Source organism: Hoplias malabaricus, chromosome 6, assembly GCF_029633855.1.
Source record: "Hoplias malabaricus isolate fHopMal1 chromosome 6, fHopMal1.hap1, whole genome shotgun sequence".
NCBI lineage: Eukaryota > Metazoa > Chordata > Actinopteri > Characiformes > Erythrinidae > Hoplias > Hoplias malabaricus.
The window spans coordinates 16,914,565-16,942,270 of NC_089805.1; the positions used below are offsets into that span (position 1 = coordinate 16,914,565).

A 27,706-nucleotide genomic window follows, 5' to 3' on the forward strand; every position below is an offset into this window, starting at 1 on the left:
TGTATTTGAGTAAAAGTACAGATACTCAAGGTAAAATATTACTCCAATAAAAGTTAAAGTCCTCATTGTAGATCTCTACATGAGTAAAAGTACAAAAGTATTTACCTCCAAATGTACTAAAGTATTAAAGTAAAAGTACCATGACGTATTATGGCTCTAATATCTTGTCATTTTTGCAACAAGACTCATGTTTAACACATTGTAGGTGAAAGACTCGTGTCACTCTTGGTTCCTCAGTCTTTTAATAGAATATCATTAATAGATCTGACACTGAGCACGGCAGAAATGGCCAAAGATTAAATACAATGAATTATGTTATATCAGCTATTATATACACCCAAGGTCACTGTCACATGAACGTTAAATCCAATTTATGCTTCTGTGTTGAACCTATGCAGTAGGCAGCGTGGCCTGATGTGCGCCCCTCCAGAAAAGTAACTCACCAAGTCTGCGCAGACCACAACGACTGTGCTTCAAGTTGCTCAAATCAAGTCCAGAAATATTATCTCCTCTACACTACACTCCCTTACTAGTGCACTTTAAACATTTGTAAAATTAATACTGGGCAGCACCGTTGTGCAGCAGGTAGTGTTGCAGTCACACAGCTCCAGGGACCTGGAGGTTGTGGGTTTGATTCCTGCTCCGGGTGACTGTCCCACGGTCCAAAAACAAACATTGGTAGGTGGGTTGGCGACTCAAGTGTCTGTGTGTGTGTCCGTGTGTGTTGTCCTGTGAAGGACTGGCGACCCCTCCAGGGTGTATTCCTGCCTTGCCCCCAATGATTCCAGGTAGGCTCTGGACCCACCTCGACCCTGAACTGGATAAGCGGTTAGAGATAATGAATGAATGAAAACTAATACCACTACATAGGGTTGAACATGATGTTTGAAATTCAGCCTTAGTTGTTGGTGGTGTAATTGCAGTGACACAGATGCTAACACACAAGTATAAACTTTCACAATGACATGGGACACGTGTGTAACCGTTTTTTTTACTCATTTAGGAACACTAGGCAAGATTTTTATTGATTTTGTATTTATTTTTTCCTGTTCCTGGTGCTCCTCCTTGTGCAATTAACGTTTACAGCACTGTGCTGAAATTAGTATTGAAGGGAAGAAAAGGGGCGGTTTCCTACCCTCCTTCAAATGTTATTTAGTGCAGTTTCTGCAGTGCTGACCTGAGAGTAACAATGACAGAGGCTCTATTCTCCCTATTATAGCTCAGTGAAGCATCACAATAATTTTGAAGCTGTAATTTTAAGGTAAAAATATTAGTGTGTTCCTTTAAGCTTTTTGTTTTGACTACATAGTTGCAGAGTATAGTTTGAGTGATTTCTACAATACTGAAACATCTGTTTTTAAACAGGCTGTGGTTTTGTTTTCCTGACTTCTTGTCTGATACTCGTTTTTGTCTTTTGAACTGGTTTATTTTGTTAATTTATGACTGTTCTAAGAATAAGTGTAAGTGATTGCTTACAGTGTCAGATTAGCTCAACACTTGATAAAAACAATGTCTGCCTTTGGTATTATTGGTTTTATGTGGAGCAATATTTTCACTAGTTTTAGTGCAGTGACTGTGTTTGTTCATCTCCTAGCAACAATGCCGCTGTGTGTTCAGACACGTTACGGTTTTATTTACACATAAACCAAAAAGTAATGGCAGATTTTCATAATGTAGTGGAGTAAAAGTAAAAAATCACCAAAAATGGAAATACTTGAGTACAGATACACGAAAAAAGTACTTTAGTACAGTAACGTAATACATTTTACTTTTTTTATTGTCCACCACTAGAAATATGTAATCAACCATTTATATCTAAACAAGAATGGAACAACAGTCAACGTAGCCTACTGACTTTCTCTTTATTGCATAATAACACCACAAACTAAACACTAAAAATATATACTGTATGTCTCTCAGACTCCACTAAGTGATGGATATTAGGTTGAATTGTGGAAAGTTGCAAATGGAGATAAAGCTAATTCCTGTATTTAGTTTTGAGTGCCACCAACATAGAAAATCCAATTTTACAGAGATAAGTTGTGGGACATGACATCAGAAATTTTATTGCTTTGTCTGAAGCCAAAAATGTGGCAGATTTTGTGAAGAAATACATCTATTACAAGAAAGTACAGACTAAATACTCAGACATTCAGACTTGCGAAGATTTATTGGCACATGTCAATGGTATCAACAAAGGTATTTTTCTATCCAGCTGAAATAAACTTCTAGTACAGGGAAGTAATTGTGTAACTGATTTTTTTTACTTGTCAGGCAGGTGTTTTCTTTTGTCAGAAAATTTGACAGATTAACAAAGGTCTTAAACTGACTGCATGTTCTGTTCTGCATGGCTGGTCAACATGTCCAGATTCTTTGTTGTAGCTTTGATCTGATTTGCCTTGAAAATTAACGTAGAGTCCTTTCAAGTTCCAAAAAATGTTTGAGTGGTAGGCCAGTCTGGCCACTCTCATTCGATGATGCAGTCTGAAAGTCTAAAGTTTGAGTCAGATTAAAAAGAATGTAAAGAAAACACTTTACATCTTCCCTCTATTAAAAAACTCAACTGGGCACATTGCTGCAAGAAGGCCATCTTGTTTCAGTGTATAAAAGAAAAATATCAAGTTAAATTTCACACAGCAATTTTTAATGTTTGAGCGGCATGGTTGCACAGCAGGTAGTGCTGTCACCCGCCGTGACCCTGAACTGGATAAGCGGTTAGACAATGAATGAATGTTTAATGTAGTAAAATATAAATAATCTCACTGCATTCACTTAAGGCATTAAGTATATGGCTAGGTAGAAAAATTGTGAACAATTGAAAGTGTTGCTTTTTGAGCTCCTTTTTTGCCTGGTTCTTATGCACAGATCAGTTAGCCACTATGATCTCTATACATCTGCTGCAAAATCTGACATACTCTGCTTCCTCATGTAAAACTAATTCCATTCAGATCATTCTTTAGGTTGGCAGATTTCACAGATAGCACATTGTTACACACACTACATTTGATCATATTTGGTATTTTTATGGGGTCTCAGATTTTGATTGTGGAGAATGTGTGAATGATGATACTTTTACCCTTATATTTACTCAGCACTACTGTTGTGATAGTTTTATCTACTTATTAAATATTTAAATGTACTTTAATCGATCTACTACAGAGAAATCAGACTTCTTTAAAGAAATGGTCACCACCTTTGTCTTGGAATGCATTATCAGTGAAATGTTATCCTTTGTATTGTGAGTGGAAAAAGGCATACAAGTTTACAAAACAAAACTAGGGGATGCAATTGCTACCTGAATTTTGCTATTCTTGTAATCAGGCAATTTCTTAAATGTCATTTTCTCAGGTGCCTAAAAACATTTTCACAGTATTATGTAACTCAGCTTTTAGACGGCATAACCCATATAATGCCACGCTATACTTTCCCATAAGTGAGCAAAAAAAAATACAGAGAACAAATCTAAAAAAGTGTAGATTTGTATGAACTTCACTAAAGTTTATTTCGGCTAAGAACATTTGTTGCCTTTGCCCTTCTGTAGAGATTTTTAAGGCTTGTTGCTGTGGCTCCTCAGTTTGAGCACTTCCTTATATGTCGGTTATTTGGTATTGTGGTAATGGAATGTTAATAGCAAAGAAACGACCGTGCCCACCCAATTTGCGAACATGTGGTATTCACTAACATGCACACGTTCTGCTAAAATATCTGGTGTTTACACAGCGTTCATGAATCTGGTGTAAAGTTTTTGGGAGTGTACATTTCTTCGTACATTACACAGTTTGCTTGTGGGTTTTTTTTTTTTTTTCTTTTTTTTTCTTTTTTTTAATAAATGAAGGTTTCATGAGTGAGGCCCCAGATGGACACACAGTTTGCTTTACCACAGTGCCTGGGTAGCTTTTGTTGTAAACAAGCTTGTAAACCTTATTAATAAAGTTTATATAAAGTGATGCAGAGGGTGCAGAAGTCTAGTATATTCATTATACAACTTATACAATTATTCAACAAATATTCTGAGTTTTGCGTAAATGACATGTGACCTGGGTGACACTGTGATTTAACTGGGTATTGTTGACTGACACACAACCTGATGCTAGTGTTTGACATGTGATAACCACCTAATGCCTTGTGGGAGAAAAGTGTATCATAGCTACTGTTAATGTTTTAACTTTCAAGGGTGCTTAATTTTGTCTGTAGAGAATTTTATTTAGCAACATTTACAAAGTATTTCAAAGTATATTATCCCCTCCACAATCTACTCACATTTGTAATGAAATACCCATTCATTTTCTCTTATGAATATTCAAATACCAAAAATAAGCCAAATATAAGATAATGATCCTTCAAAGAATTGGAACAATTTTGTTTTTTGTATTTATCCCAGATGTCTTACTCTTGCATGGTAATTGGGTTTAATTCCTTCAGTTTATGGTTTGCTTTTTATTTTAATAATTGGTCTTGATGATTATTTTCTATTTTTGGCAATTGTGCATCTTGTGGTGTTTGTTTGCATTTTGAGTGGTTTTACACAGACATGTGGTGAGCTAATTGCTAAAATCTAATAGTTCAGTAACTCACTTGCAATATCACTCCAGTTATTTGAATGATTAATTGAGTCTGATAACCTGTCAGTTAAGGTCTAAGTTAAATCTAATGTCTTTGAGTATGAAGTCTGAAGCCCCTGTAGAACTTTCTTTTTGACTTTAAGCAATGTTGTAGCAGAGTTAGTTACTGTTTTTTCCATTATGGTTTCTGATTTAATCCTTTAAAAAATTCAGTATGAACTCAACATTAAACTGACATTGTGCCTAAACCCACTGCAGCCCCATAACACTGTCATTGAGAAACTGGGACATAAAATTGAACTTGTCCCAATAATATCTTACAAACAGTATCTGACCTTGTTATGTATGAATAGTCATGCTTAGGCAAGCCTTACTGAGCGGCACAAGTGTTCCTCTCTTGGATACGCTGACTCTTGGTTCAGGGTTAATTTTACTTTCTTTTCCATCCAGGCCACTGCTGAGCAGATCCGGCTCGCACAGATGATCTCGGACCACAACGATGCTGATTTTGAGGAGAAGGTCAAGCAAGTAAGGGATGATTCACACAATTGCACACAGCATTTAATTCCCAAATCTGAAATGCTGATTGTATAATTTACACCTCCTAACTTTATTAGCAATTTCAAATATTTTTGCCAGAAATTTAATCCTGCACAACTACTAATATCAATATGTTTGCTTTAAATTAGATTTACATGCCTGGTCGAACTGTTGTGCATAAGGTAGTGTCAATGACACGCAGCGCCAGGGTTCTGGGTTTGTGGGTTCAAACCCATCCTTTGGTTACAGACTGTGAATGTTTTTATGTAATAATTATAATAGCATAATATAACATTTAATTATTACAGCCCTAGAATAGATTAAGCCTTTTCTGAACTGTGGATTATTCTGATTGTACATATTTTTCTAACTCTACTAACAACCAATCCCCCCACCATTTTTTATTATTATTATTTTGGCAGCTGGTTGACATTACAGGTAAGGACCAAGATGAGTCTATGATTGCTCTGCATGATTGCAACGGAGATGTCAATAGAGCCATCAACGTCCTACTAGAAGGAAGCCCTGACACGGTGAGTTAGGTTTTTGGTGTTCTTAGTGCAATAGTTCTGGAAATTCTTTCCTAGTGTTTTCACTTTCAACCCTGAAACTGCACTCACTATTCATTTTTGAAGATATTAAATAGACCATGTGCAGTTAATTTAAAGTGAGTGTAAAATTTTGGGCAACAGTTTAAAGCAAACAATGTGGTATATGACTAATTATTACAAAATTGATTATATTAAAAAAAAAAAAAAACAAAGCCTTAGATTAAACATATGGACATGTATCAAACAGGATTAGTGTGTATACTGTTATTGATTCCTATTATTGATATTAATATTCAATTTATTGTACACCCATATTTGATATTGGGAATGATTCTAATGCCTCAGTAATGGTTTTTAAATCAACATTGATCAGATATAAAGATATGTAGAGAATAGTGTTGGATTGGAACACTGAAAAATTATCTTGTTCAGTGCATTTGTTCATTAATTTGGAGACCTGGAGTACTTACCAACGTGAAAACGGTTTCTTGTGGTCTAGCTATGGTCAAAAAACATGGGATAAAACAAGTTATCATAGGGATGGGGATGCGTTTAAGTAAGTGAAAGGATGTGTTTAGAGTCAAAACAAACATAAGCAAAGAGAAATAATTTCACTGAGCAAATATGGCAAAAAAATGTGAATAAAGGAGAGTGCATGCAAAACTGAATAAACCCAGTGCTTCAGCTCCTCTTGACTCATTCCTGTGTACCTAATGCTGAAATGAGTTGTAGCTTGTTCATATTTAAAGGAATAGGTGCTGAAACGGGCTGTTCTGAACGGGGCCCTTTTACAAAGGGCAAGGACAGTTCTCTATGGTTTGATTCTTGTGACGTTTTGACAAAATCATCAGGTTTCCTCTTGCAGTCTAAAAACACATGTTAATGTATTGACTAACACTGTGTTGGTATGTGTCAGTGTGTGCCTCATACTCAAACTTGCAACCCTAGTTTGCACATGCCTGCTTAAGTGTGCAAGGCTGTAGGGTGTCCTGTTTCCTTAATTTTACTCAGCAAGCGTGCTCACCCCTGTCGTGAGTCTTTATCAGACGACACTTTCTTGAAGGGAATTACCCATGTTCGACTGCGAGCCTGTGACATTCTTCTTGTAAACCAATAAAAATCAATGGAGAAACATTAAACCTTTAAGTGTAATTACAATATTTAGATTTGTTTTAACTTGCTATAGTTGTATAAATGTGTATAAACCGGGCAGTTCAGGACAGTTTATGATAATGGAAAAACTCTTTTCTGTACAAACAAGCCTGTAAATCTGAAGAACATTGAAATGACTTTCAAGCGACTCTGGTACCTTTTTGAAAACTTGATTGATCATGAGAGGAACTGACAATAATGCCTTACAACAGTTAGTTTCAAAATATTTATGATTTGTAGACCTGATGTTTAGAGTAATAAGGATTTGCTGGGAACCTGTCATTTATGTATAAATACTTGTGTATGATGAGGGCTGCCAGGTAATCCAAGTCCAGTCACAACCTTGTTTAATATACTGAGCACACCACTCGAGGAGGTCCAGGGAAATCACATCTAAACAGCAGTGCAGATGTACTCACCAGAAAGGCATTCACAAGCAGATTTTCCAGTGACCCCTGGTTGCTGCCTGGGAGCTGGGGATGATTGACTGCGTGTGCACACTGCCAGGGTTGAGTTAAATGCAGAAAACACAGAGAAATAATTGAACACACATTCAATTTTTATACAGTGTTTGAATAAGAGATTGGTTTGATTGTTATTCAACTTAAATCTTACTACTTTAAAGCAGCTGTCCAGTCATGTTCATAATCTTCGTCTGTCATTATCTCTGTTTTATGATGATTGTGCTCTGGAGTAGCGCACAGAGAATTATGCAAAATTTTATCTTCAGGTAATAAATCCAACATAGTTGTCTTTTGTTGAATTTGAGCTGGGTGAATGAAAATTTCCTGACATGATTTGGTCATGCCACAGAAAACCTAGCCAGGACTCTTAAACAGTGAGGTGCATCTGTGTAAATGGAGCCATACAGAAGCTCACTTTTAACACTGTTGTCTTCCTTCTCGCCTCAGTTGTCTCTTATCCACTGATTTTTGCCAGTTTTCTCATATTGTTCTTTTTTTTTTTTTATTGTGTTCCCCTGTCTTCGCTCTGTTCAGGTCTGTTTAACATGGTTTAACCCTACCTGTGCTCAAGGGTCTAGTGCTGTGATGTTCATATCCTGCAATCTATGTTTATTCAAAAAGTCTTGCTTTATCCCTTGTTTACCACCAAATAAAACCTGCCTGGGTTCTCTTATTTCAGTTTGTAAATTGGTAGGTGCTCCAGATCTTTGAATAAATCTGCACATACACTGAGAGAGTTTTTCTTATGTCCCATTTAACATGGTCAGAAGTTGTCAAAATAGAATGGACTGTTTGACACTCATAGCCTGGAGTGTTTGGAGCACACTATAAATCCCTCCATAGCTTCCTCTGTAGTGTTGGAGGGGAGAGTGTGTGCTAGAGCAAAGTCAGAGCTAATACCGGATGCTCTCTCTCGGTCTCTGTCTAAGAGAGCAACATAAAGCTCAGATAAATAAAGTAGATGCCTGAGGTTTATTTTATGCATGCTATAAAATTTCGATGAAATGAGTGTACTGCGCTTGCTTGTGTAATCCTAAGTAAGGTGTTTTCTGTGTAGCTCACGTCTGCATATTCTTCACGTATATTACAGATGTAATATTATAGTAAGATGATATTTTGAAGTTTCCCTTTTGGTATTCAGGATTCATGGGAGATGGTTGGAAAGAAGAAAGGTGTGTCAGGCCCAAAAGAAAGTGTACAGACAGATGGGGGAGAAGAAGGGAAGGAAAACCGAGAGAGAGGAGAGAGGGACATAGCACGTCGCAGGGGAGGGCCACCAAGAAGAGGTCGCGGAGCAAGTCGTGGTCGAGAGTGTGAGTGGGAAAACGTTTTTTTTTTCTCTATTTAGCAACATTTTATTTACTAATAAAAGCAGTAAGAGTTGCTCATTTCTGAAGTGTTTCTTATTTTAAAAAGGAATGTATTGAAGCATATACACCATGTCCAGAACATTGTGGTTCTGTTAGAAAATGCACCACATAGTTACAAATTTTCATCATTTAATTCTTTAGGTTGTACTGGCACAACTTAAAGAAATTGAGAAAATAAATATCAAATCTTGTACCATTCCACACAGAACTCTTTATCACATTCAGGGTTGCGTTGGCTCCTACCAGTAATCACTGGTTGCAGGACAGGTACACGCCCTAGACTGCGCATTAGTCTGTCATACCCACTCACACATTATGGATAACAGTTGAACATCTAACTATCAACATGTGCTTTTGAACTGTAACTGAAGCACCTGAAGGAAGTATTGAGACATGCATAGAACACACCAAACTCCTCACAGTGACCTGAGGCATGTTTCAAACACACAAACCCAGAACTCTGGGGCTGTGTGACAGTGACATTACATGTGTAGCACCCTATGAGGGATAACATCAGAAACAATTGCTTTCCTGTTTACATCTGAGATTTCCTCACATCATCAAATCAAATTTATTTATATAGCGCTTTTCACAACTGATGTTGTCACAAAGCAGCTTCACAGAATTCCAGTAAGACAAAGATTTGACATGAAATGTAAAAACAAATGTAAAACCCTCAAGTGAGCAAGCCAGGGGCAACAGTGGCAAGGAAAAACTCCCCCAGCTGAGGAAGAAACCTTGGGAGGAACCAAGGCTCACAAGGGGTGACCCATCCTCCTCTGGTCAATCTACTGGTGATGATAGTTAGTAGTCCATGAGAACTTCAGTGTAGGGACAGCTTCAAGGCACTTGGTGGTTGCTGGAGCGTGGGCAGCTGGTCTGAAGCGTGGAGGAGGGTCTCGACAGTCATCCATCAGTGTCCAGACAGACAGGTGGGCAGTTGTTTACTCGGAAAGATGTAAAGGGATGGAATTAGTTTTGAACTGTTTTGTGTTTGTAAAGTAGAAAATATGAAAATTTCCAGTGTGGCTAATGACTCCGGCAGATCTGACTATGACAGCTTTAACTAAAAGGAGAGAACCAGGAGGACACACAGACACGGGAGCATCCTGAAACACTGGCATCCCTCCGCTCCACCGTCAACAAACCTGAGTGATCGCGAGAAGCGGCGGGACGACAGCACCAGCGTCTCAGTTTACTATAATTCCCTGTGTCCATGGACCCCCCGGATCTGCCGCCTTTATCTATGGGGGAGTATTAGCTACCAAAAAATAAACTAAACAAGTGTGTTTTTAGCCTAGATTTGAAGATTGCGACTGTGTCCGAGTCCCGAACATTTTCTGGAAGATCATTCCAGAGTCTGGGGCCTTTATAAGAAAAGGCTCTTCCCCCAGCTGAGGCCTTCTGAATTCTGGGAACAATTAAAAATCCAGTATTCTGTGATCTGAGTGTACGTGGAGGCTCATAATAGGAAATTGTATCTTGAAGATATTCAGGAGCAAGCCCATGTAGAGCTTTATATGTTAATAACAAAATTTTGTAGTCAATGAAGTGATGATAAAACTGGGCTGATATGTTCAAATTTTCTAGTTTTAGTGAGGACCCTAGCTGCAGCATTTTGAACTAGTTGAAGTTTTCTTAAATTGCTGCTGGTGAATCCTGACAGTAGTGCGTTACAGTAGTCAAGCCTTGAAGTAATAAAGGCATGTACTAATGTTTCTGCGTCCTGGAGGGATAAGGCATTTCTAATCTTAGCAATATTGTTTAGATGTAAAAAAGCTGTCCTAGTGATACTACCTATGTGTTGATCAAATGATAAATCCGGGTCAATTATGACACCAAGATTTTTTGCTGCTGAACCAGGTTTAACTGGAAAGTCAGCTAGATTTAAAATTAAATCTGATCATTTATTTCTTGCCACTTTTGGACCCAAAAGCAGGACCTCTGTTTTGTTGCTGTTTAGAAGGAGGAAGTTACGCAACATCCAGCCTTTCACGTCTTTTACACAGTCCTCTATTTTCTTTAATCTGTGTTTGTCATCGGGCTTGGCTGAAATATACAATTGTGTGTCGTCTGCGTAACAGTGAAAGTTAATGTCATGGTTTCTTATAACTGTGCCTAGCGGTAACATGTATAATGTAAATAATAATGGTCCTAAAATAGAGCCTTGTGGAATTCCAAATCTTACTTTAGAATAATTTGAATTTAGATTGTTTACTTTTACGAATTGATAACGTTCCGTTAAGTAAGATTTGAACCATAATAGGGCTGTCCCTGTGATTCCAACCATGTTTTCTAACCTTTCTATGAGAATATTGTGGTCTATTGTATCGAAGGCTGCGCTTAGGTCAAGAAGCACCAACAGGGATACGTGGCCTTGATCAGAGGCAAGAAGAAGATCATTTGTTATCTTGACTAGAGCTGTCTCTGTACTATGATGTTGCCTGAATCCAGATTGGAATTTTTCATATATATGATTCTTATGTAGATATGAACTAAGTTGTTGGGCCACAGCTCTTTCTAAGATCTTGGACAGAAATGGCAGATTAGAAATAGGCCTGTAATTAGACAGTGTACTAGCATCAAGATTTGGTTTCTTGATCATAGGTTTAATAACTGCTAGTTTAAAAGCTTTGGGTACATGGCCCAGACTAAGCGATGAGTTTACTATAGTTAAAAGAGGATCAATAATAGCTGGTAGTATTTCTTTGAGCAACTTTGTGGGAATTGCATCAAGTGTGCAAGTTGTACAGTTACATCATGCTAGTAGTGCTGTTGGCATTAGCACTTATGCTACTTACATCAAGTGTGCATGAATGTGTTTTTTTTTTTTTTTTTTTTTTTTTTTTTTTTTTTTTTTTTTTTTTTTTTTTATTTTAAATGTTCCACAAACGAGGGATCCAAATCACTCGAGGTGAGTAGTCTGCAATAATCCGTTATCATGGCCAACTAACAGTCACCGCAACAGCCACAACAGATGGTTTTCCAGCGAACTGATGCTCAAAACACACATTTAGAGAATAAAGCCTCATACATGTGAGTGTAAAGTCTTCTGAGTATTTTATCTAATTTTAGCTTCCTTTCTCTGTTTTAAACCAATCTCTGAGCTAAACTCAGAACTGTGGTGTGCTACTGGGCTTGTGTTCTCTCCAGTTGTTTTCAGAGCATGACTAGTCAGTGAGCTCACACAGCGCCCTAATCCTGTGGCTCTCTTAAATTCAAATAAATTAATTCTGCTCTTGTAATGAGACACAGAACAGAGATTTGACACACCACAAACAAGATATCAACCTATGACCTCAGAGGCTGGTCTGCCCAATCATACCTCTGATTGTTGGAATTTCCTGTTTTAGTTTTCGTTTTTAATCCAGCATTAGGAAGATGGTAGTGTGACCAGCCTTACCGAAAGCCAGAAGAGATATTACTTTAAGAGTTCCTAAATGTTTTTATTTTTTGCCCTTTGTTGAAGCATACCCAGAACCACTGACCCCAAGATTTTTATTTTGTTTGTTTGTTTATTTTTGCCGTTTTTTTGCAGTTCGTGGGCAGGAGAATGGTTTGGATGGAGCAAAGGCAGGCGGAGTGTTGGGTAGAGGGTCGGAGCGTGCTCGACGAGGCAGAGGGAGAGGGAGAGGTGAGATCTTTGACAGCAGAAGGGGGTTTTGATTTCATTCATAATAATCAGATATTGTAGTGTGTAAGAATACAATTTTCTTAGTGCTGACTGTGACACAACTTGATTGTTGTGAAAGCACTAATGAGTTTTGACTGTGGGTATTGTAATTCAGAATCATGTTCATAAATCTAATAAGCATGCCTCTGAATCCTGCAGGTGGTGCGGGTAGAAGAGGTGGAAGGTTTTCAGCTCAGGGCATGGGGTAAGTATACACATCCATTTATTCGGTACCCTCTTCCATATGGCCAAAGACCATTACCAACCTCACCAAAGTAGACTGACACCTTAAAGGGAGGTTTTTATTTATTTATTTATTTTTTAAAGATTTTTCTAGGCTTTACAAGTTTGCCATTTTCCTTAGAAAGATGGATTGCGGTTAATACTTAATATTAACAATTGTTTGAAATTTAATTCCTTTACCGGAGTGTGTTGTGTGGGGTTTTTTTTTTTTTAATTGGAAATTTTAATTTTAATTTCAATGAATATTTCATAGTTTAGTAATGAACATAATGCTGTGGACACACATTGGCTGTTTGTGAACATCTGTGCTCAAAAAATATAGTTGTTCCCCCATTTAAAATTTGGAGAGTCTCCATATTAAATTTTTACATTTTGGTATCACAGTGAGATAGTAATTGTCAAACAACTAGGGGTTTGTTTCCATGTTGATCTGTGATCTGCTGAGGTTTATGGTCTGAGGTGGATTCTCTTTCTAGCATGTTCAAATATTTGACCAGTTTATTTCTGAAATGAAGGGGATTTTGCTCCTTGTTGAAACAAGAATCATCCCCCCCCCCCCCCCCCCCCTAAAATCTCTTTATATTTGAGCTTGAAACATTGCTCTGAGGATGTGGTTGCATTCACTCATGAGCATTTATCATGTCAGGTACTAATGTTGGATGATTCGTTTTGGATCACAGGAAAGGCAAAATTGACTAAAAAAAAATTGAAATAGTGCAAACGACTTTAGTTCACCACAAAATTTTTAGAATGAGCACTGCACAGCCATGTGCTGGTGGGGTTAATATTCAAGTTGATATTTTACATTGAGTTTGATGACCTAAATCATCAGGTGTGGTTGCTTGAGAACATCACATTCTATTGAAAACGTATTCTATTTTCTTTGAAGGTTATATGAACTGTGTGCGGATAAATATTTTTTGTCAGCACTGAGTGTCTGACTACTTTTGGAAATGGTGTCTTTTTAACACCATTTGAAAGGGGTGAGTGAATGGTTAAGAAACTGTGAGGGCCTCTGTACCTTTTTAGCGTATTATGGGCCAAGGTCTTATGGTCTTGACATGTTTGAAAAGGAAAATTGTCTGTTGTTTGAAGGAAACAACAGAAAAGGAAAAGGAAAATTGTTTGATAATGTTTATACCTACAAGATTTAGTTTGAGGGTTTTTCATGGAACAAAATCTAATATCCATTTTCCACCATTTGCCTGATGTTGAGAAGCAGGAATCGTATGTTATATTTTGAAAACCAGTAATCATGATATTTCTAGATTGTAATATACTTTGATCGGGTTATAATCCCTTGCGTGCTTTGTCTGCTTGCTTATTTTACTGCTGATGTCTGGCTACTTAGAAATCTGAATATTAGCTTTTTGGAGTATGTGTTTGGGCTTTCTTTGCATGTTCTTTGTGGTTTGAAATGAAATCTCATTTTTGATGATTGCAGACTCTGGAACAAGTTATGACACATTTGTATTTGTTTTGAACTATTTAAGCTAAATTTGCAGTAGGTCATTACACATGATGTAGAATATAGGTGTCTCGCTAAGGAAAATTGGTATACGTATGCGTAAAATTACTTTGGCTTGACAGCACCCCGTTAACTGCCACTCACCCAGTCCCTTCAATTCAGTCCTGTGTTGTGCTGCTTGTAACTGTCCCATGTTGTTTCTTCCTAAAGCCAGATTGATAAGGCCCCCAGATTCGATATGTCAGGGGATGAGAGGTGAGTTAAATGTCATTGGTTTGTCAGTATGCCAGTTAAAATGTGTGGAACCAAAAGTAGCGTGCTTGGTGGGGGGAACAGATAAGGCAATAAAGATGGCAGTGCTTGACAAAGTTGTTGCCTCACCGTTTTCTTGGTCTTGCGTCTTATGCAGCAGTAATTAGCTGGTTGCCTGTGTTCAAAGTATTGAAGGAAGTTTTCTGTACTTTGTTTATATGTAGATCAGACTGTGTGTGTGTGTTTTTTGAGTGTACATGTATTTAAAGGGTTTTGCTTCCCTTCTGTGTATGTGTCAGTCATTATAAAATTTAATGTCTTTCTCTACCACCCCGTCTGTATTTCTCTTTGCAGTACGTTTAACCCAGCGGACTATGCTGAGCCAGCCCAGACTGAGGAAAATTATGCAGGGGGAAGCAGTTGGAGCAACACTGGCAACCTTGGACCAGAGGATGGTGCAAGTGTGTAACCCTTCTAATATATTCCCTGTTGTCTGCAGCTAAGATATTTAAAATATATTTGTATGGCATTTGATAAACTTAAAATTTAGGGGGTGAAATATTCAGATTTGAAAAATTCAGGTTGTAAACAATTCAGATTGCAAAAGTACGAATCTAGGCCAGAAGTCAACCAATGTGGTTCTGGGGAAATGTAAACTTCCACAGAAATGGATCGCAATATTTTAACCGGACAAATGTTGACTGAACTTCCTTCTAGCAAGTTTGTTGACACAGCGTCCCTGCTCTTTGCTTTTAGTTGCATTAAAAATATCGCAGGTTGTATTCATGAAATGTATTCATGATCATTTCTGTGCAGTGTATTTAAAAAAAAAAATTAAAATATGCTGAAGTTCAGGGAAAACTTTGTTTTACTTGCTGTAGTTGTGTAATGTAAACATGCAGTTCAGGACAGTGTAGGATCATGGAAAGCCTGTCTGTTCATAACAAACTACATAACTGAAGACATTGACACTCAATCCTTTTACACAAGCAAACTTGAGATCATAGCAGGTGCTGAAAAGAGAACATTTTAATGATGTGTCATTAAACACAAACACCTATGCATTTAATTAACCAGAATAATACTGGGTAATGGGACAGGGCATGTGTTTAGATTTCTATAAATGTCTTAATGACAGTGTTGTTTGTAATGGGGATCCACAGTTTCTGGTTTTATAATAGATCAAATTTGTATTGAAATAATGATCAAACAGCTTGCTCTCTGGTGGCTTTAATAATTTGGAGATCCCACCTGTTTTGTGTAAAGTTAAAGAGTAGTGAACTTGTCAGAAAGCAGTAACAGTCTGTTCAGTGTTGGTGTGTGTTATGGACAGAGTAAAAGTGAAATTCCTGTCACAGAAATGCCTCCACATATGAATAAGAGATTGATAAAATTTCAACCGCTTTCAACACATTTGTGTCTGAGTGTCCAGTAAAATATTAATGTTGAGCGGAGGTTGGCTAAACGTGGTTAATGTGTTTAAGCTGCAGTCATGGACACAAAGGGACAAGAAGTGTGGCCCAGTTCTATTCTCAAACCACTTGATCACTTGAACTTTTGCTCACGCTTACACTATCATTAAAGAGCCCACTTCAAGGAAGTACAGGGTTGGCCATTTATATGGATACACCTTAATAAAATGGGAATGGTTGGTGATATTAACTTCCTGTTTGTGGCACATTAGTATATGGGAGGGGTGGACTTTTCAAAATGGGTGGTGACCATTTTGAAGTCGACCATTTTGGATCCAACTTTTGTTTTTTTCAATGGGAAGAGGGTCATGTGACACATCAAACTAATTGGGAATTTCACAAGAAAAACAAAGGTGGTTTTAACGTAACTTTATTCTTTCATGAGTTATTTACAAGTTTCTGACCACTTATAAAAAGTGCTGCCCATTGTTTTGGATTGTCAATGCAACCCTCTTCTCCCACTTTTCACACACCGATAGCAACACCGCAGCAGAAATGCGGAGAAATGCTAGCACAGGCTTCCCGTATCCATAGTTTCAGGTGCTGCACTTCTTGATCTTATGGTGTGGTATATGGGGTACAAAGATAGTGGGGCCATTGTTCATCAGTGGAAACCTCAAAGCCACTGGATATGCGAAATTGCTACATGATGATGCGTTTCCCTCTTTATGCACTGAAGCTGGCACGTTTCCTGAGGTTTTTCCAGCAAGATGGGGCACCACCACATTATGGGTGTCAGGTCCGAGCATTCCTAGATGAACAGTTTCCTGGAAAGTGGATTGGTCATCGTGGGCCAGTTGAATGGCCCCCAAGGTCTCCCAGTCTGACCCCCTTAGTCAATTGCCTTCAGATGACCCCAAAGATAAAAGTCTATGTGAAGATAGGAGATGTGCAGCACCTGAAACTACGGATACTGTACTTAAGGCTCAGGGCAGGAATTAGGACTGTGTGAGTCTGCTCTGTGATTGGTGACTTTCAGAAGAGGGCACTGTGACTTGTTTAATGCTGTGTTCAATGTCTCTGTGTAAGTTTACTTCTGAAAAACCTGCTGGTTGACCTGGCCTAGATTTGTATTTTTGTGATCAGAATTTTTATAATCTAAATTGTATTTTAATTTGAATTTTGGAATATTTGAATATTTCAACACCTCAAAATTTCAAGTTAATAAAATGCCATACAAATTCAAATATGAAATATTCAGACAAAATAATACAAACATTCAAAATTCAGACAAGTAATTAAAATATTCAGAATTTAGGTTTAAAAAGCTCCTTTTGTGATTCAGTCTATTAAAAACCTACTTTAGATCACTGGAATAGACAATGTATCAAATGCATTAACAAATTGGTTTAGCTGATGTCCACTTGAAAACATGATTATTGACAATGTTCTTTTTCTATGAAACTTGGATGATCATATATAATATTTTTTTAATAAACCTGCAGGGCTTGAGTTTACTGCTGGTGAAGGAACAAATTACTCCCAAAAGTTTGACTCAGCTCCTGGTGAGTTTAAAATTAAATTTTATTTTGTCATACACATCACCATACACAGTATAGCGTGCAGTGAAATACTTAAACAAGTCCCTGTTATTGGCGCCATTTTATTCATTAAGTGTATGAATTATATATTTTGTGTGTCCTTTGAAAAGCATCCCCAGAAGTTTCTTCCTACTATAGTAATGTTGCAACTTTCCTTTACACTCGTTTGTCTTTCTCAGGTGCTTGGAGAACTGCTACAGAAGAGTGGGGGACTGAAGACTGGAATGAGGATGTAAGTGTAAAACCTTATTTAAAAAAAAAAAGTTATTGTTAAGGTAATATTTTATAATGCAATGGCAACAAATGTTTTTCTGTTCTGATTTAACTGAAGTTGTCAGAGACCAAGATATTCACTGCCTCCAGTGTGGCTTCCATGCCTATACCACAGGAGAATGTCACCATAACAGCTGGACAGAGGTATTTTATCTCCAACTGTTCAATGTGAAATCAGCTGTGTAAATGCCAAAACACATCTGCTGTGATATCAATATCATACTGTGGTTAAATGGCAAGTTATATTAATTATTCCGTAGTGAAAATATGGGCAATATATAGGAAAAATAGTATTTTAAGAGTGATTCTAGTTGCATTTAGTTGTGTGCTTAGCAGTTTTCACATTCACCAGATGCTTTTTATAGCTGTCAACAAACTGGCAGAATTCTGGTTGTATATTTGACTTATATTTCACATTGACATGCCAAAAGACATGCATACAGATAGCAGTATGTAAATTGTTTGATTCTGTGACACCTGATGGCTTGGCAATGTCCACATCAGTATAAGTTGTGATGTTGAACACTACACAGCATCTGAATGAGGCATGATAGTGGATGTCAGAAAGATAAATAATTTAATTTCCAAATGATGTGCATGCATTTAACATTTCTCTGTTTTTAGTGTCACATATATGGGAAATAGATCATAGAAAGTGTTACCACTTATAGCAGACATCAGTGTCCACCCAAGGGTGCTTAAGCACTGTGAGCAACAGTGTTTGGCTATTGTCTATGAGAAAAGGTAAGGGACTCTGGCAGAAATCCCATAGTAGTGGGATTGAGAAGGCTCAATAGTAGTGTTTCATAACACTATGGCACAGGACACAGCCTCTTACCTGGACTCATGAAGTGCCTAATTGGACTCTAGAGGAGTGACATGGGGTGTGGTCCTATGAGTCAAGTTTCCAGTTGATTTGCACTGATTTAAAGGTTTGTATATGGCTCAGCCTCCAAAAAACACGTCATGATCTTTATGTACCCCAGAATAATGGGATATTAAAGGCAGGATTATTCATCGTGCTATTGGGTCCATATGGTCCTGAATTACTTTGAGGAAGATTCTGGAGAGTTTCGAAGAATGGTGTGGCCTGAATATTTGCTTGACATGAACCCAAGTGAGCATTTATGGCATGTGGTGAAGGTCTTGCAAATACATATACCACTGAGCTGTGGGTGGCTATTCATGCATTATGGCTCAACATCCCTCCATATGTCTTCCATCTACTTGTGGAATCTAGGCCATGTTGCTGCACTTTACCAGGCTAGAGGGTGTCCTACACAATACTTGTTACTGTCCCATGAATTTTAGTAACTGTAGGTGGTAATACCTGATAAGGCATATTCCTAGTGCACATGTGACATTGTGGATAAATCAAATCAAATCAAATTTATTTATATAGCGCTTTTCACAACTAATGTTGTCACAAAGCAGCTTCACAGAATTCCAGTAAGACAAAGATTTGACATGAAATGTAAAAACAAATGTAAAACCCTCAAGTGAGCAAGCCAGGGGCGACAGTGGCAAGGAAAAACTCCCCCAGCTGAGGAAGAAACCTTGGGAGGAACCAAGGCTCACAAGGGGTGACCCATCCTCCTCTGGTCAATCTACTGGTGATGATAGTGAGTAGTCCATGAGAACTTCAGTGTAGGGACAGCTTCAAGGCACTTGATGGGTGCTGGAGTGTGGGCAGCTGGTCTGAAGCGTGGAGGAGGGTCTCGACAGTCATCCATCAGTGTCCAGACAGACAGGTGGGCAGTTGTTTACTCGGAAAGATGTAAAGGGATGGAATTAGTTTTGAACTGTTTTGTGTTTGTAAAGTAGAAAATATGAAAATTTCCAGAGTGTGGCTAATGACTCCGGGAGATCTGACTATGACAACTTTAACTAAAAGGAGAGAACCAGGAGGACACACAGACACGGGAGCATCCTGAAACACTGGCATCCCTCTGCTCCACCGTCAACAAACCTGAGTGATCGCGAGAAGCGTCTCAGTTTACTATAATTCCCTGTGTCCATGGACCCCCCGGATCTGCCGCCTTTATCTATGGGGGAGCATTAGCTACCAAAAGATAAACTAAACAAATGTGTTTTTAGCCTAGATTTGAAGATTGCGACTGTGTCTGAGTCCCGAACATTTTCTGGAAGATCATTCCAGAGCCTGGGGGCTTTATAAGAAAAGGCTCTTCCCCCAGCCGAGGCCTTCTGAATTCTGGGAACAATTAAAAATCCAGTATTCTGTGATCTGAGTGTACGTGGAGGCTCATAATAGGAAATTGTATCTTGAAGATATTCAGGAGCAAGCCCATGTAGAGCTTTATATGTTAATAACAAAATTTTGTAGTCAATGCAGAATTTAACAGGCAGCCAATGAAGTGATGATAAAACTGGGCTGATATGTTCAAATTTTCTAGTTTTAGTGAGGACCCTAGCTGCAGCATTTTGAATTAGTTGAAGTTTTCTTAAATTGCTGCTGGTGCATCCTGACAGTAGTGCGTTACAGTAGTCAAGCCTTGAAGTAATAAAGGCATGTACTAATGTTTCTGCGTCCTGGAGGGATAAGGCATTTCTAATCTTAGCAATATTGCGAAGATGTAAAAAAGCTGTCCTAGTGATACTACCTATGTGTTGATCAAATGATAAATCCGGGTCAATTATGACACCAAGATTTTTTGCTGCTGAACCAGGTTTAACTGGAAAGTCAGCTAGATTAAAATTAAATCTGATCATTTATTTCTTGCCACTTTTGGACCCAAAAGCAGGACCTCTGTTTTGTTGCTGTTTAGAAGGAGGAAGTTACGCAACATCCAGCCTTTCACGTCTTTTACACAGTCCTCTATTTTCTTTAATCTGTGTTTGTCATCGGGCTTGGCTGAAATATACAATTGTGTGTCGTCTGCGTAACAGTGAAAGTTAATGTCATGGTTTCTTATAACTGTGCCTAGCGGTAACATGTATAATGTAAATAATAATGGTCCTAAAATAGAGCCTTGTGGAATTCCAAATCTTACTTTAGAATAATTTGAATTTAGATTGTTTACTTTTACGAATTGATAACGTTCCGTTAAGTAAGATTTGAACCATAATAGGGCTGTCCCTGTGATTCCAACCATGTTTTCTAACCTTTCTATGAGAATATTGTGGTCTATTGTATCGAAGGCTGCGCTTAGGTCAAGAAGCACCAACAGGGATACGTGGCCTTGATCAGAGGCAAGAAGAAGATCATTTGTTATCTTGACTAGAGCTGTCTCTGTACTATGATGTTGCCTGAACCCAGATTGGAATTTTTCATATATATGATTCTTATGTAGATATGAACTAAGTTGTTGGGCCACAGCTCTTTCTAAGATCTTGGACAGAAATGGCAAATTAGAAATAGGCCTGTAATTAGACAGTGTACTAGCATCAAGATTTGGTTTCTTGATCATAGGTTTAATAACTGCTAGTTTAAAAGCTTTGGGTACATGGCCCAGACTAAGCGATGAGTTTACTATAGTTAAAAGAGGATCAATAATAGCTGGTAGTACTTCTTTGAGAAATTTTGTGGGAATTGCATCAAGTGTGCAAGTTGTACAATTTGCGGAGGTGATAATCTTCTCTACTTCTAATTGTGGGAGTGGGTAAAAGGTTTCAAGTCTTTCTTTTACAGTTACATTATGTTTTATATCATTCACATCGGGTGGCAGCCAGGATGGATTTGATCCTGTGGCTTGAGTTTGTTGTCTAATATTCTCAATTTTATTATTAAAAAAGTCCATAAAATCTTTACTGGTGAGAGTTGCTGGAATTAGTTGTTCAGAACCTGCTTGATTTTTTGTAATTCTAGAAAACACACTAAACAGTGCTCTCGGATTATTTTTATTATGGGAGATCAGCGAGGCCAGATATGCTGAGCGAGCTTTAGTGAGGGCATTTCTATACTCTATAAGGCTGTCCTTCCAGGCAGAATAGAACACTTCAAGCTTGGTTGATCGCCATTTCCGCTCTAGTTTTCGTAATGTTTGTTTTAAAGTACGGGTCTTATCATTATACCATGGTGCGAGCTTTTTCTGTCTTATACTTTTATGTTTAAGTGGTGCTACCTTTTCTAAAGTAGATCGACAGGTATTTTCTAGGTAATCAGTTAGTACATCTAGGTCCATTGGGTCTGATGGAGTTGGAACTGGGGTCGATAGTTCTGGTAGGTTTTCTATAAATTGTAGGGCGGTAGATGGTTTTATTATACGCTTTGTAGAATAGCGAGGGTTCTTACATATATTATGGCTAAAACGTAGCTCATATGAAATTAAGTAATGATCGGAGATTGCTGAGGATTGCGGTAAGATATTAATTTTATCAATGTTAAGACCTAGTGTCAGAACTAAGTCTAAAGTGTGGCTGCAGTAGTGTGTAGGCCCTGTTAAATTTTTTTTTTGTAATACCAATAGAGTCTAAGATTGAGGTAAAGGCCTTTTTTAGTGGGTCACTTTCCTTCTCAAAATGGATATTGAAAGGAATGTTAAATGCCCGCACAATTTCAGAAATTGAATGTTTCATCTGTCTGGCAACAACTACCATGCCTTGTTCATACTCATTTATGTCATCTTGCAATGAGCACGCTAGCCAGTGTTCATTATCACTCTCAACATAACATTTCAAAACTTATACGGGTGTGGGCATTCCCAAGCCATCCCCAGAGGCAAAGCCGCTTTATAATAAATTTACATACTGGTATGATTTATAAAAACTCATGAACTCGTCCTATAGTTGGCATGCCTGTACCACATGACATGAGTCATCTGAATGATTAACTTTGAAGTGTGTTAAGTTTGTTTTACCAACTCCAACATAGGATAGATTTGGCAGTGTTGCTGGGCAAGACACCCCCATCGTCCTCTTCCGAGATAGAAACAGCTCCTCTGGAGGCCCCACAGCCCCCATCGCTGTCCCAATCTCTGGTCTTCAGCAACTCCAAACAGCCTGTTTCACTCTCCCAACCTTCTTCTAACACCTCATACAGTCAGCACAGTATGGTGAGGGAATTATTAAACTGGAAAAAAAAAACTGTACCGGGTTTATTTCAATAAACTGAAATGTAAAATATATGTATATTCATATGTTTGAGTGTCTATATAATTTTTTTTTTTTTTTTCATAGGTGAGCATGCTCAGTAAGGGTTTTGGTGAGGTGGGAGACACAAAAGGCAACAGTGGAAGCACGACCAGTGGTTCCCAGTTTCTGGAACAGTTTAAGACTGCCCAGGCTTTGGCTCAGCTTGCTGCTCAGCATTCTCAAAGTGGACCCTCCAACACCGGTCCATCTACCTGGGACACCAGCCCTGCTACTCTAGGACAATATGGTAGGTTTGTATGTAAAAGAATATATTGTGGCCAAAACTATGTTATCAGTATTATTGTGGTATCTTTAATGTGCTGAAAGTAGTGATATACAAACTGAAATGATTTCACCAATTTTATTTTGAACACTGCAACTACATTAGCAGTGGCACGGTGGCGCAGCAGGCAGTGTCGCTGTCTCGTAGCTCCAAGGTCCTGGGGCTGGGGTTGTGGGTTCGAGCCCTACTCCGAGTGACTGTCTGCGAGGAGTTCAGTGTGTTCTCACTGTGTACATGTGGGTTTTCTCAGGGTGCTCCGGTTTCCTCTCATGGTCCAAAAACACATGTTGGTGAGAGTCTGCCCAGTGACTCTGGGTTGGCTTCAGACCCACTGCAACCCTGAACTGGTTAAGTGGTTACTGATAATCAATGAATGAACTACATTAGCAAGGGTAACCTGTTGGCTTACTTTTTAGTGAGTCTATAGAAGCTTCAATGTTGTGCTCATCTTGTCCCACCTCACCATACTGATTTCACTTCCCCTGGGTTTGAGGGTCTTTAGGGGGTAAAATAAGGAAAGGGAGGTGATATTGAGGTCCTGTAGTAAAGCAGCAGTGTCTCTTCAAAATGAAGAGAGGAGACCAGTCTGGATGAAATTTTTATTGACTAAGGTCCAGAATGTGATCTGTTCTGAAATATGGTCTGATCTGAGAGGCACACACCTCCTATACCCCATTTTGTAACCTTACACATAGGTTAATCATCATCCACTAGAACAGAAAACAGTATCTGAAACAGGTTGAGCTGTCGTAAACTGTCATAAACCTGAACACGTTTGTAGTTTATCATATGCAGTCAGGGAGTATGTGACCTTACAGATTGGTTTAAATATTAATGGGAGTGGCTGGAATCATCTTAAACTGAGAAATGGATGTAGTATTGGCCTATGATATTGTCTTAGAATGAGACAGTTAAGTAATAGATAATCTCTCTCTCTGTATTTCTGTTTCCAAGACTATAAGGGGAATAGTGTATAGCATTCAAGTTAGAGGTGCTTTTGATGAAACGTAATGTTTTTTGTGTCATCTTTTTAATATACTGGATTGTTTGGGTCTCCCCCTTGAATAAATTATTAATTCTTCTCTTTCCAGATATGAAACCTCAGACAGATACTATGGTGCACAGCCCCTTTACTAATCGGCAGCCCTACCAGCCAACCTCCACTGCTTCATCTATGATAGAAGCCTTCTTGCAGGACAAAGCCCCTCCTCCATCCACTTCCTCTTCCCTTCCCTCTCAGTCCACCCCCTCTGCTTCACTGGCACAGACTGTCTCCACCCCACTCCCAAAGTCTTCAGGCCCTTCCTCTAATCAAGTGTCTCCAGGACCATCTGAGACCCAGGCCTCTAGTCCCCTACCCCTACAGCAGCATAAGCTCAAACAGCAGAAGAAGAGAACCTCTATTGCCACAAAGGTTAGCATTTTGATTGGTGATGCTTAAGTGCTTACCCTTATACTATATTCTTAACCTTGAGTAAACTGTAAGCTGAGTACACTTAAATGTTTATATTTTTCTTGTGGTAAAACTTGATAATTGGTAACCCAATGAAAACGTCTTTGAAACATTGTTTTCTTGTGTGGGTGGTGAATGATTTAAGAAGCTATTTTGTTTGCATCATGCAAAAAAAAATTTTTGTAATTAAAGATTCCAGCTTTAGCTGTGGAGATGCCAGGTTCAGCAGATATATCTGGACTCAATCTGCAGTTTGGAGCATTACAATTTGGCTCAGAACCTGTCCTCCCTGACTATGACACCACAGCAACAGCTGCTGCCACTACCGTACCTGGAAACCCCGCTCAGAACACCCTCTGTTCTAGCAGGTCTCTCAATTTCTTGCAATTTCTACACGCATCCATTTTTAATTAATTATTGAGTTTAAAAATAATAATTTGTAATCTGCAGCACATACCAATCATATTCTCTCTTAGTGAGCAGGCCTCAGCCCTGTCAAACCCCACCCAGTTGGAGCTGTATGAACAGAGAACAAACCAGACACGGCGATACCCTCCCTCTGTCTCATCGTCCCCACAGAAAGACATGCAGCCCAAAGTATTGTATTAAGATACTGTTTAGTTTAAGTTAAATCTAGCAAAAGTAATTATAATTTAGTTTAATGGTGCTTATTATTTTGACCATTGGGTAGAAGCTCATTTACCAATTTTATTTGTTTTTATTTGCAGAATGGATTTAGTTCAATGCAAACAACACAGTCTCTGGAAGGTAAGTATCTATTAAACAGATTAAATTTAGGAATTTGGCCCCTTGTGCAACATTCTGGTTGAGGTAGACATACTATCCTTTTCACTTTGCAACCCCAGTAGAAAACATTTTTTTAACTTTTTCCATCCTTCCTCTTCCCTTCACTAAGCCACTGTGTAAATGAATTAAATGGAATTCTTATTAGGTTTTGTGAACCTGAAATCATACATAATATACAAACATACATACAATGAAACAGTCTGAAATCATGTCTAAGGTGAACTTGTCCCTGCACGCTTTCTTGTTCAGCTTCAGCAGGCACTACCAAACCGACATCTGACCCTGTCACACCTTCCACTGTGCCAAATATGGCCTCATTGTCAGACCAGTCATCAGGTCCTACTTCTCTGCTGACCACAACTCATCAGACACCTCTTGCTGCTCTTGGACATGAGGACCCCTCCTCTAATTCAGTTGCCTCTCCACAACACAAGTAAGAAATATATAACATTTGATTTTACTGTCTATTCAAGTGAAAGAAGAAATTTTAATTTTCTACTCTCTACCCATCTCCCAGTACCCTCCCTACACAGCAGAACAGCTTGGCTCCTCCTTCAGGCCGTACATCGAACACAAGTCTGCTGGCAAGTCTTTCTTTTTGCAGCGTTAATTTCCTGTGACAATAGGTCAGCTCAATTAATATTTCCATATTCAAACTTGAACAGTCTGGCTAAATTATGTTTCTCTTGTCTCCTCATCCTCTTTTATTTTTTTATTTTTCCCCCACTTTCATTTATATCCCCTTTTCCTCTTGTTATGTATTCTTCTAAAATGTACTCTTTCTAATACATTCTTTAGCATCCAAATGTGGATGGAGACTCCAGTCTGCACTCTTCTTCTTTCTCTTCTGTTTCCGTTGTGGCGCCTTCCTCTGTTGCTTCTTCCTCAGCTTCATCCTCTTCCTCCGCTGCCCCAGTTTCTCACAATGCACCTGTTGCTCCTTCCTCTTCCTCTGTCAGTGCTGCCTCTGTCCAGTCTAGTCTGGGTTCAGTCAGCAGTCTAACTATGGGCCTCAACAGCACTGGTGGAGTGACCTCCATCGTACCCCCCACAGCTGTTGCTGCTGTCTCCTCCTCATTAGCAGCTTCGGCTAGTGCTGCACCTTCTTCAGCATCCTCATCACGAAGCACGGCTGCTTCAGGTAGGAGTAGAGCTTTGTAGGATATTAAGTGAGAATGTTGTTGTGTAGAAGAATTTGTTTGTTATTTAAACAAAGATTATTTATTATTTGCATCATACAGAAGGGTAAACTTTTATCAGCCTGTTTAGAAGTCCAGTTTTATTTTTATAACCCATAAAATTGTACTCGTTAATGAGAGAGAACAGACTAAATAAGCAGAGTAGTGGAATGCAAACAAACAAAAACATTAAAAACGTTAAGTCATGTTTTAAACAACACCAGTGTGCACTTGTGAATATATGTTGGTCTTTTCACTGTCATGAGATGTAGAGTTTGAGAATTAAAACAGATCGAAAGATGTGTAAGCTTGTCACAAGGAGGTGAATACATGTGTTTTTTAAAATGTGTACATGTTACAAAGTACTTTTGTTTCCCCTCGGTCACCCCCATATGGGAATGTTGCAATGATTGAATATGCAAATTTTGCTTACATCTTAAGCCTACTTTTGGTTGTCAGTATGAAATAAAGATTACTGTGCACCCTGTAGATTGATTTCCAGTTGTATTTTCCTCACCTTCCACATAGCCACATTTAATAAGAATTATCTTGAATCCTGTAGGGAAAGCACCTCCAAATCTGCCACCTGGAGTGCCTCCCCTGTTGCCTAATCCATATATTATGGCTCCTGGCTTGCTTCACGCATACCCGGTGAGATTTACATTTTTCCTGAATTTGTGTAACTTATGAAGCTACGTTTGTGTTTGTATTGAAACCTGAGGGTTTATTGCTATCTAATTTTTGTGGTCAATGTCTGTCATCCAAATCACCTGGTGATATGATAGCCAGTGGTCAAAACTCTAATTATTGCAAACAGTACAATTTCATTAATTGTCTTTAACCGCTCGTCTGTTTACTAGAAATTGTCTAAGTACTAATATTTGCGCTCACACATAAAGCTTCTCCAGGTAAACTCCAGTACATTTCTGGGATACTGTGCAAGTGTGAAAGGGGGTTTGGAGAGAGAGAGAAAAAACACTTGAAATCCTGTTAAAATGCATCTTGTTTTAACATTCTTTCTTTGCTTTAGCCCCAGGTTTATGGCTATGATGACCTGCAAATGCTCCAGACCAGGATACCACTGGTAAGATTTCTGCTGTGATTATATATTCATTTTATTCAGATAATTGCAAGTGTACTTCCTGACTTCTAAATATCAAATGTGAATCTGTTTATAGGATTACTACAGTATCCCATTTGCAACCCCAACAACAGCACTGACAGGCAGAGAAGGAAGTTTAACCAGCAATCCATATTCTGGTAAGACACTTGCTACCTCTAATATGTAGAAGACTACTGGGGGTTTGGGCCAGGTGCCAGAGCACATGTGCTG

General features: G+C 38.5%; 1 protein-coding gene across 11 annotated transcripts in view; it reads left to right on the top strand.

Annotated features, from left to right (window-relative positions):
• ubap2l (ubiquitin associated protein 2-like) overlaps positions 1-27,706 on the top strand; it is a 42,627-nt gene that overhangs the window by 2,938 nt on the left and 11,983 nt on the right. For 8 of the 11 annotated variants that reach the window (XM_066675674.1, XM_066675678.1, XM_066675673.1 and 5 more), the window contains exons 3-24: positions 5,013-5,090; positions 5,525-5,635; positions 8,411-8,582; positions 12,178-12,273; positions 12,472-12,517; positions 14,234-14,278; positions 14,630-14,736; positions 17,193-17,252; positions 17,468-17,520; positions 17,620-17,705; positions 22,393-22,573; positions 22,698-22,899; positions 24,027-24,349; positions 24,581-24,756; positions 24,865-24,985; positions 25,117-25,156; positions 25,445-25,628; positions 25,713-25,779; positions 25,994-26,336; positions 26,936-27,024; positions 27,404-27,457; positions 27,552-27,633. In XM_066675674.1, the coding sequence (XP_066531771.1) occupies positions 5,013-5,090; positions 5,525-5,635; positions 8,411-8,582; positions 12,178-12,273; positions 12,472-12,517; positions 14,234-14,278; positions 14,630-14,736; positions 17,193-17,252; positions 17,468-17,520; positions 17,620-17,705; positions 22,393-22,573; positions 22,698-22,899; positions 24,027-24,349; positions 24,581-24,756; positions 24,865-24,985; positions 25,117-25,156; positions 25,445-25,628; positions 25,713-25,779; positions 25,994-26,336; positions 26,936-27,024; positions 27,404-27,457; positions 27,552-27,633 (2,716 nt within the window). The remainder of the gene's footprint in view (positions 1-5,012; positions 5,091-5,524; positions 5,636-8,410; positions 8,583-12,177; positions 12,274-12,471; positions 12,518-14,233; positions 14,279-14,629; positions 14,737-17,192; positions 17,253-17,467; positions 17,521-17,619; positions 17,706-22,392; positions 22,574-22,697; positions 22,900-24,026; positions 24,350-24,580; positions 24,757-24,864; positions 24,986-25,116; positions 25,157-25,444; positions 25,629-25,712; positions 25,780-25,993; positions 26,337-26,935; positions 27,025-27,403; positions 27,458-27,551; positions 27,634-27,706) is intronic. The other 3 variants (XM_066675680.1, XM_066675679.1, XM_066675683.1) reach the window with 1 other exon arrangement.